Raw genomic sequence first — 11,325 nt, forward strand, 5'->3', positions numbered from 1 at the left:
TCTATTTTTTTTTAATTAAATTGTATAAATTATTTATAAAAACATGCAACATATACATATACATATATATATATATACACACTATATTTTCTGCAAGCTTTTTTCAAGATACATTTAGATGACTTTCCAAAAAAGGACACTTAGAAACTCCAAAAGGACACCAAATAACCAAATGATATAAGGAGCCCATATCAGAATTGTATAGTATGTGTACAGTGCAACAGCAAAGAGCTTTTTTACATTTTAGAGAAGTCAAGTTGCGATACCGAACAGGACCACATAGAGATGCCAAAAAAAACCCCAAACCAACCACCTGCTGACTGCATATATACTACAGTACACGGATCCATTCAGAATAACTAAACACAGCAACATAAACATGACAAATCAAAACATTATGGTGAATGTGTGTGGAAACAACGTGAATGTACGGAAATGTCTGTGCCTGTGCATAAATACAATGTGCCATCAGTGCGTCAAGAGCACTCATACACGCATTATTATAACGGACTCACGTGTGCTTACTGTACGACTCCTGTACGCCACCGCAATCGTCTTTAGCTTGATTGCAGTCTTCATCCATCAAAACTTTACTAGTGAGACTGGTTATCCAGTCGAGAAACCGTAGTTCGCGTCTCATCTGGCCGTACAGCGGTGGGATGTGTTGACAAACCGTTCAGTCTGTACTTCACACAGCGCGACATGTGAGGGCTCGAGCTCTTCAGAGACAATCACAGAATCTGACAGAGCTTGTGTTTTAAAGCCAAACACACTGGAATGAATAATTCACTTAAAACGCAACGCAAGTCTCCGTTCTCTCTGCAATCTCTGATATAATCAGCCTGGTTTCCTTAATATTAGCACTGTTTTGGACAGATTGTTTGAATGCATTCGCTTACTGGATCAATGGACTGAAAACGTTCCCGGAGTTTGGCGGCTTAAAATGATCTAATCGCAAGCAGAGAAGCAAAATTGGGTTAAAGGGTTCAAATTGGGTTAAAGGGTTAACGATGACAGCCCTACTATGAATATAAAATTCAAGAAACTGGAAAACTAGACACGAAGGGTGCTGCAAAAGTTTTTAATTTTCTTACAGTTTGGTTGCACAATCGACCACTTTCACAAACCCTTGCATTTTTATAATATTATTTTATAAATTATTCATAAATTAATGTTCTTAATTAATTCTAAGTCACAAAGATCCTACAAAAGCTTCATTTTCTTTATAAAATAAAATGAATAATAATGCTAAATATATATTTTTTATAATTTTATTTTGCAAGTTAATTATACAAATTACAATATATTTTTATTTCTTGTTAAAAGAAACTTAAAATTTTGGGATAAAACAAGTATCTATGAATATAAAATACAAGTCACTGAAACGTCACGGTTACGTATGGTAACCCTCGTTCCCTGAAGGAGGGAACGGAGATGTCACTTCGGATGACCGACAAATTGGGATCTCGCTTAGAGAGACCAATCTACTTCGAGTGTAAACTAAATGAGCCAATGCACATTGGCATGCGATTATTGCATCCAGCTGCTGCTGATCACAGCGTGAGTATAAGTAGGCAGCAGATGCAGCGCATATTCAGGCTTTCGCTGAGGTGCCGAGCCGGTCACCCAGCCGCTCAACGGTGGTACAGGAGCTGTGGCGACGGGACGTGACGTCTCCATTCCCTCCTTCAGGGAACGAGGGTTACCATACGTAACCGAGACGTTCCCTTTACCGCCGCTGAAGTGCCGTACCACCAGCACGAGAGCCCACGAAGAGCGTGTTTGACTGTAGTTTTTACTCTACGTAGCAGGTCAGGAGCAGAACGATAGAACCGCTCGGCTCCGAAGCGAAAAGCTGAATATGCGCTGCATCTGCTGCCTACTTATACTCGCGCTGTGATCAGCAGCAACTGGATGCAATAATCGCATGCCAATGTGCATTGGCTCGTTTAGTTTACACTTGAAGTAGACTGGTCTCTCTAAGCGAGATCCCAATTTGTCGGTCATCCGACGTGACGTCGGGAGTGACCGACTGAAAGGGAACTGGAAACCACATCTACACCACCAGATGCAAAAGATAAAATCTGTTACATTTCGATTGCATGATCAACCGCTTTCACAAACCCCTGACTTTTCCCTCCACATCCTTCTGATGCAGCAACCACATTGAAATCAATGAATCCACAGCATAAACTCAAGACTAAAACGGACGCGCTGTGGTGTAACACATGACACGACTCTTCACTGCGTTTGTGCGTTTCGTTTGCCACCAGTGCAGTTCTCTCATTTCACAGACACAAATAACATCCATGAGCGTCAGGAAAGAGTTCACCTGGGAGACCCACAGCCCACGGGCTCCTAATTTAGACCGGAGCGGTCCAGATATAGCGTGGGTGCAGATGTCTGTCTGCCTGTGGCCATTCCACACCAGATTGCACAGACCATTACCCTCATAGAGAGATGCTTATCACCCACAAGGGCTATTAACCTATATAGGGCCTGGGAAACAGAGCATGCTGCCGTAGTAATGGCTAAACCTCCTTTACACAAGGATGTGCTTATAAACCGATGCGAGTGAATGAAGGAGAATGGATAGATTGGTGTTTCCAACATCTCCAACAGTGACGCCCATCTTTTCCAGTATTTTTCTCATTCATTTAGTCCACAGGCATCTCAAAAATCTCTTCACTGAGTTAGAAGAAAAACCAACCAACTCTCAGATGAACCAAACTACTAAAATATGTGACCCTGGACCACAAAACCAGTCATAAGGGTCAATTTTTTTCGAAATTGAGATTTATACATCATCTGAAAGCTGAATAGATAAGATTTCCATTGATGTATGGTTTGTTAGGATAGGACAATATTTGGCAGAGATACAACTATTTGAAAATCTTGAATCTGAAAGTGCAAAAAAAAATCTAAATATTGAGAAAATCGCCTTTAAAGTTGTCCAAATTAAGTCCTTAGCAATGCATATTACTAATCAAAAATTAAGTTTTAATATATTTACAGTAGGAAATTTACAACATGATCTTTACTTAATATCCTAATGATTTTTGGCATAAGAGAAAAATCAATCATTTTGACCCATACAATGTATTTTTGGCTATTGCTACAAATATACCCCAGCGACTTAAAGGGGTCATATGATGCTTTTTTAAAGATCATTATTTTGTGTATTTGGTGTAACAGAATATGTTGACATGCTTCAATGTTCAAAAAACATTATTTTTCAAATACTGTAGAACAGCTTGTAACACTCCAAAGAGAAAGGAAAACTTGAAATCGCATCATATGACCCCTTTAAGACTGGTTTTGTGGTCCAGGGTCACATTTTTGATTTCTGAAGGATAAAACGACTAAGGTACATGAATGTGACCCAGTTAACAAAAATATGTTCTAAGAATGTTTTGCTAACGTTCCCATTAAGATCATTAACATTCAATACGTTAAAAAATGTTTTTCTTGGTTACGCGAACGTTAAGGGAATATTCCATTTTAGCATTTTGCAAACATTATGGAAACATTACTTTTGAATGTTCTCTGAACGTTCCGAAACTAGTAGTAACATTTAAAAGATGTTAGTCGAACATTCAACTAAAACGTTTCAAAACAACATTCCATGAACTAATTATTTTAATTTTGAACAAACATTCTATTAATGATACTGAAAGAACGTTTGTTTATAAGTTTAATAGAGCCTTGCAAAAAATTATCCAAATGCTATAGGTAAATAACCAGAAGAATAAGAACTTGCAGTAAACAGTACAATCCATTGTTTATCATTACGACAATACATTAAAATAATATGATAATACCAGTTTGCAATATCAAGCAGCATAATGATCTTTGGTAGGCCTACCGCTAAAAATACCTGGAAGCGAATGACACCGGAAGTCTTGCACATTCACGTTACAAAAAGGCCGTGCCCGTTCTTCACGTCAAAAATAAGGTGGATAAGTTGTTCAACTTGACTTAGACTTAAAGGGTTAGTTCACCCAAAAATGAAAATTCTGTCATTAATTACTCACCCTTGTGTTGTTCGAAACCTGTAAGACCTTCGTTCATCTTCGGAACACAATTTAAGATATTTTTGATGGAATATGAGGGCTCTCTGACCCTCCCATAGACAGCAAGGTAACTACCACGATCAAGGTCCAGAAAAATACCAAGATGATCGACAAAGTAGTCCGTGTGACATCAGTGGTTCAACTGTAAAGTTACAAAGCTTACAAGAATACTTTTTTTGCGCAAAGAAAAAAAAAATGTAGTCTCTACTGCGTCACTGCATCATGACGCGAGCGTGTGGTGGCGCTGACCCAGATCCGGCGTAATGATGTCATCATGCCGGATAACTGTACAGTTGAACCAGTGATGTCACACGGACTACTTTGTCGATCACCTTGGTATTTTTCTGGACCTTAAACATGGTAGTTACCTTGCTGTCTATGGGAGGGTCAGAGAGCCCTCAGATTTCATCAGAAATATCTTAAATTGTGTTCCGAATTGTGTTTGGAACAACATGAGGGTGAGTAATTAATGACAGACTTTTCATTTTTGGGTGAACTAACCCTTTAAGATTCATGTGTGTAGGTGAACTTTCCTTTTCTTATTTTAAAATAGCATGTTGGAACTAGCATTGGCAAGCAGGTTTGGGCCCGGATGTATTTGTTTGGTTAATAATAGCAGTATGCATGGAATACACCAGTCTTACCTTTGGCGTTTTGGTGCATTTCCCCGTTCTTGCATCTTTGATGTAGGTGATGTCCAATAGATCTGTCTCCTGAAAGAGGGAGGGGCAGATTTTATGCCACAGCTCACAAAAACAATTTCATGCTGTTGAACCGAATCAATATTAGGTTAAATATCACAAAAGCCATTCAGATGTCACACGAGGCAACACAGCATGGGAAATGTTGACAGAGAAAACACTGATGGAAAAAATCAAGAATAAATAATTAAACAGACATAAAACGTGACTAACTCACACGCGCAGATCTAGATCAAAGAAATGATCGGAAGACTCTCGTTATACACTGGTAAGGAAATGATGCAGGGCCAGAGCGCCGCATTATTTGCGTCTGCAGTGTGTAATGAACATGCTGATGAATATGCTTTCTGACAGCTGCAGCAGAAACCAAAGCTGATGGCATTCTGCTGGCACGACTGAGCTACAACTGAACTGGAACAAAACAAAGAGGCATTTGCTCCTTATACTCATTTATGCAACACAGCAATGATTGGAAGGTAAAAATAGAACATAATTTTTATGACGGTAAAACCTGAATGTCCTCATATGCTCCACAACATTTGCAACACATGGAAACTTGACACAACGGTGCCCCTGTAATGTGACATCATACTCTAAAAACTAAACCACATTTTCTTAATGCATGCTGTTTTATGAGCTCATAGTAATTGATGGATACATAACTGCACTACATAAATATAAGCCAGGCCATATTTAAGCAATATCACATGAGGAAGTCCTGTTGTTTACGAATATGAGCATCACAAACAGCGTGATTGCGGCATTTCTTTTTTACAACACTTCCATAAACAAGAAGTTAATATCGATTAACTTACATTTTAACCACACTATCACCAGTTACAGTCTGTTTTTTGTTCCATCAGCGAAAAAAGTTCCAGACAAACACAACAGTGTATCTGAGAAAAATGACTGTAGTGGTGTTTTGCTTCGGGATGATCCAGCGAGTCAGTTGAGTGAACAATTCAGTCACTCACTCATAAGAGCAGCTCTTTCTTTTTATTCCTGAATGAATCAGTATGTTTGAACGAATCGGTTGAATTAATGATTCACTGACTCCTGAATGAATCAGTGTTTTGAACGAATCAATTGAATTGAGTCACCCATAAAAAAATAGTCCCTTGCCGCTACCTATTGGCATAACTTTCAGGATGAATTATTTTAAAATCTCCATACTAATACACAGACGAACAGTATGTCTGGAAGAAATAGATATCAGATATAATATGTTTAATTCAATATATATTACTATATCAGCTATATATCTGTGTTATTGTGCATTATTGTAAATTATTGGCCTTAAGAATTGGGGTGCTTAGAGTCAGACTGCAATTATGAATGAACTAGGAACTTGACATGGACTCGGACATTTTGTACAAGAATTTTTCGTACAGACGAATCCACGTCATGTGTAACATGACTCAACTGGTTAAGGACTAGGACTCAACTCGGACTCGACAAGGTGGATTCAGACCCAACACTACTGTCCTTTAAAAAAATCCATATCGGTGATCAAACAACGAACACTATCTATATTTTCTATACTTTCTACATGAGAAATTGACACAAATAACCCATTATATTTAAAGGTCAATCCATTTTCATTATTTCTATAATATATTTCTGTTGATTTCTAGACATTTTGGATGGGTTGGAATCCCCAGCCCTCACTGACACGCTTTTGTGTGCGTGACACACTTCTGAGAAGGCAGCAGACTGCAGGAGAATATACAAATATGCATTGTTGAGCTTTGACCTAAAACACTAACACAGGACAAGAAACACGTCTCCTCTAATATTCACTTGGCCACGAGGTCATTCTCAACTCAACTCAACTCAACTCACATTTACTAACTTTGAAATGAAAACATCCAGAAATGACATTGACGAGAAACCGAACAATGCAAATATTAATTTCTGCATTTTCTGAACACGTGAAAGGTCCCTGCCTGCATGCAATTATGATGCAATGCAATGCAGTTGCTATTTTTTCTATATAGTTTCCCCATTTTATGACTATCTAATATTTATGATAATTGCAAGTGCGTGCCAAGGCTATCTGAATAATGAAAGCATCTCTCACTCAGCCGGTTCATCTATGAAAATCCGCGTATGGTGGCAGGAGCTTCACCAGCGCCATGGCAACAGAGGATGGAGGTGGTCTATGATGGGGAGTTGGGCTAAAGCAATTTGAAGACCGGCACCCTTGAAATCAGCTTGCAGAAGACGTCGCCAGCGAGCTCAGACTCCTGCTTCTGTGCGCACTGAAAATCCATTGAGACTACATGATCAAATATCTGTTGGTTCAGCAGAGCAAACCGCACTCTGTTGACTCTCCATCCACTGAAAAACTCACAAACCTGCTACTATATTCAATAATGGAGCCGGTTGTAAGTGACTGTCATGATTTGCTCGACTCTCACTGGCGACAATCCGGCCTGCAGTGCTGCTAAATATAGAAACTCATGTATTGATTTAAATACATGCTTGGTTTGCATAACAATACATGATGCTATTATATTTCTATTGGCCAGAGGCGCCTGTTCTGTTATTCTGTGCGTATTTTATGGACAGGAAAAACTGTCAGGTTTACTTTCATTGCTTTCATTGGTTGGCAAGTAGATTGTTATAAAAGAAAAAAAAGAGGGTGAAACCTGTCTAGCATGAGTCCAAGCCATATTTCATCCCAAAAAGAAAAGGTAATAAATTATATTTTGTATTAAAAAATGTAAAAAATTAAAACAAAAAAAGTCCCATATAAGGGCCATTAAGATTTTATTGCATTATATATATATATATATATATATATATATATATATACACACACACACACAACTACTAGCATTTTTACAAAAATAAAAAAAATGAAAATGAAAAATGTAAAAATAAAAACGGATTCAAAATATTTATAAAAACTATAATAGTATCTTAATACAAAAAAAAAACAAAAAAAAACACTAGGCAGGATAACAAACACTACCATACATTTTTTAAACTTAACTTATATTTGTTATTCTGCTTTTGTATTTTTCCTATTTTTATTTTAAAAAATTTGCTTAATCACCAATCAATAAATATATATAAATAAAATATAAAAAAATGGGGTAATAAATTCTATTTTGCCCATATATAAGCCCATTTAAGACCATTAATATTTTATTTCCTCATGATATTACTTTAAATTGTGTGACAATTAAGCACATTTTACGTCCTAACTTTTCATATATATATACAGTATATATACACACACACACACACACACACATATTACATATATCATTTTTTTCCCATTATATTTTGAGGTAAAATGTGATCTGGAAAATATTTTTGTTTCAGCCAAAATCAATATCTATGTATTTTGGGAGTCCATCACAATTAGCAACGTTTTATTCAATACCATCTGGTATCTGAAGATTGAGTCACTCAGATGAATAATATTCTGATGTTACTCACTGCTGCTTTCACAAACTGACATGAGAAATGACATGCTAAAGTTTGCTGTAATACACTTGCACTCAACTGAACCATAATTGATTCTCTTATATAAAAGGGCAAGAGGAGAGCAGAGGGTGTTATATGCTGCCAAATCCACATTCAACTCATATGACCTCACTTCCTGTTGAGTTCACACTCAGAGCTGTGATGTCGTCCAGGTCACATTTTACCTTGAATCAAAGTAAAATGAATGAATAAATGAATTTGAAAAATTAATACATTAGACAAATAAATAAATGCATTAGAAAAATTAGAGACAGACAGACAGACAGACAGACAGACCTTAAGCCATTAAAAAATTGTTCATTGAATTAAAATAAAAATATTAATTTGATCTAGTTGCAAGGCAACATTTCTCTTCTCTGTTTTTCTACTTTAACTAAAACAGGAAATGACAAAGGAAAAATATAAAAATAAAAACATTCAAAATATGAATAAAAAATAGAATATTATCTCAATGATACTAAAATAACAGTTTACAAGAAAATACTATTTCAGTCTTTCTACTTCAAAATGTAATTACATGTTTAATTCAGTGTGCAACCTGCCATATCTTTGCAATTATTTCTGAAATGTATTAACAATATCTGCTTGTGTTGTTGTTGTTTTCCCCCCAGTTTAGCTCTTGGAAAATACTAAAAAAAAAATAAATAAATAACAATATTCAAGACCAGTAACATGCATTATGAAAGTGGATAGGAGCAGCTTGATTTCATATATAATTCTGTCTAAAAAATACATAACAGACATTTTAGGTTCATCAAAAGAGGTGAATTAACATAAAAAAATGAACAAGTGCAAAGTATTTTTCAACATTCTTTTACTCAAAATCATTGTCATGGCAATTGAGCACTTATCAGCTCAGTGGCTTTAATTTTCCATCATAAGATATGATTGTGCTTTCTGACGCAGAATAGCAGAATGAACTGATGTTATCTTACCAAACATGCTTGTGATTCATGTCATTGTCTGGCATCCTGTACAGCAATGCTGCATGATTTTAATACAACGTGACATCCTGTTCTCTTCACCCACACTTAACTCCATCAGATCATTTCAACACCATTACTACTGAGCACAATCTATTAGATGCTGTCTATCAGCTCAGCAGCTGCAGGTACCTCAGTCAAGATCAACACTGAATCAATAGTACGGCTTTATTTTCATGTTAAGAATATAAATGCAAACACAAAAAGTGAAGGACAGACTCTGGAACACTTAAAATGAAAAATCATCTATACTTGGATGAAAAATCACTAATTTAAAGTGGGACATCTCTATGAGCCAGACTCTGAGGCGATGTGAGCATTTGGCTGTCGGGGCTCCATCTGGACAAAAGACTCAACCTCATTCCCTCCGGACAGACTTTGGAAAGTGACTTTCGTTCTGATGAGATGTATATTTATAATGTCTCGTTTTAATGCTCAGGACACTTAAGCTTAAGGGTGAAGTGTGTACATTTTAATGTTAAAATAGTTTCAATGTCACTGGCAGGTTAGTCTAGACCTCAGGAAAACCCAAGGACCAGTGTTGTTACCGTTAACTAAAACTAAAAACACTACAAAAATGAAGTAGGTTAATTGAAATGAATTAAATGTTAAATTTAATAAATAAAAACAATAAATTATCATGTTCATTTAAATAAATTAAATAAAATAGAATATTAAAAACGTATTACAGAGATATTTATTTGCAATTAGTTGCAAACACAAAATTTCTCATTTTTATTTAATTTAAATACAAAATGAAGAAATAAAAAAATAAATAAAAATGTATACAACCTAAACAGACATACTTAACCAAAACAACAAAAACACAACAAAATTACTAAAACTTTCAAATGAAAATGAAAATGGAAAATATATAAATAAAAACGAAATTTAATTGATATTAATTAAATAAAACAGAATATTTTAAATTTTAGAGACATATTAAAAAACTTTATCTCAATTAGATGTAAAAATATCTCATTTTCATTTACTTTAAGTACTAAATGAAGAAAAAAAATGAAATAAAAATAAAAACTAAAAGTACATATTTAATGACAATCCAAACAACAAACACAATTACTAAAACTTTAACTAAAATGAAAATAAAATATATATAAATAAAAACTAAACACTAATAAATACTAAGGTGGTATATTGATAATACTACAATAACACTGCAAAAATTGCACACAAATCTGAGAAGCACTTGTGGAAAAACAAAAACCAAATAATCACAAGCTTCAATAAATCTGCATTCTGGTTTGAGAAATTGTACCTTATTCTGATCCGTCCAGTGGAGGAAGTATCCCTGCGGATCGACGCGTAACGTCACTGGAGTCACCGTAGAAGAATCCTGAGCAGAAAAAAAATAAAATTTTTAAGCATAAACACACAGCAGAAATAATATAAAAATGGCTATGGACAACATATTCACAATATGATTTAAAACTTGTTTTATTTCTAGTTGCAAAGGCAACATTTCTCATTCCTGTTTAGTTTAACTTGAAGTACTAAAATAACTAAATGGGACACACTTGCTGTTGTTAGATAACAAGTTTAGACAATATCTAAATACAAGATGTCATTATTTTTGGTCTGTACCGCCATACATTTTAAATGCATTTCCCTTTCATGGGAACTTCGAACTGCGTCCTCTACGGGTCGCTATGGGGAACGCCTCGTCGTGACCCGTGTCTGAAGCATACATTGAAAAAACACCAACTCGTTGGCCGGCGACAGCCATGACGTCACTACCGGTGCGACTATAGTATAAATAGGTGCCGGGAGCACACATCATTCTCTTCTCCGTCTTCATTGACTGTTCTGTTTGAAGCGTGCATTTCCAAGGAAAAAGTAAGAGCTATCTCTATTCATTATGGCGAGCACTAGCAGAGCGTTTAGAAGGTGTGTGCAGCCGTGTCATTGCTATTTGACACCCGATGACACACACGATCTATGCGTTGTCTGTTTGGGCGAAGAGCACGCACGCGATGTCTTCGAGGGGGCAATCTGCGTGCACTGCGAGCGTTTTCCAATGAAAAAGCTCCGTTCTCGTTTGTCTCTCTTTTC

At 36.1% G+C, this 11,325-nt stretch overlaps 1 protein-coding gene across 1 annotated transcript in view; it reads right to left on the bottom strand.

Moving 5' to 3' along the window:
- Positions 1 to 11,325, bottom strand: part of LOC107678738 (1-phosphatidylinositol 4,5-bisphosphate phosphodiesterase beta-1-like) — a 72,401-nt gene that overhangs the window by 55,921 nt on the left and 5,155 nt on the right. Inside the window, exons 2-3 of the mRNA XM_016474115.1 lie at positions 10,532 to 10,609; positions 4,718 to 4,786 (exon numbers count right to left, since the gene is read on the bottom strand). Coding sequence (XP_016329601.1) covers positions 4,718 to 4,786; positions 10,532 to 10,609 — 147 coding nt within the window. The remainder of the gene's footprint in view (positions 1 to 4,717; positions 4,787 to 10,531; positions 10,610 to 11,325) is intronic.

This window comes from Sinocyclocheilus anshuiensis, unplaced genomic scaffold (assembly GCF_001515605.1).
Source record: "Sinocyclocheilus anshuiensis isolate Anshui unplaced genomic scaffold, SAMN03320099.WGS_v1.1 scaffold208, whole genome shotgun sequence".
Classification (NCBI taxonomy): Eukaryota; Metazoa; Chordata; class Actinopteri; order Cypriniformes; family Cyprinidae; genus Sinocyclocheilus; species Sinocyclocheilus anshuiensis.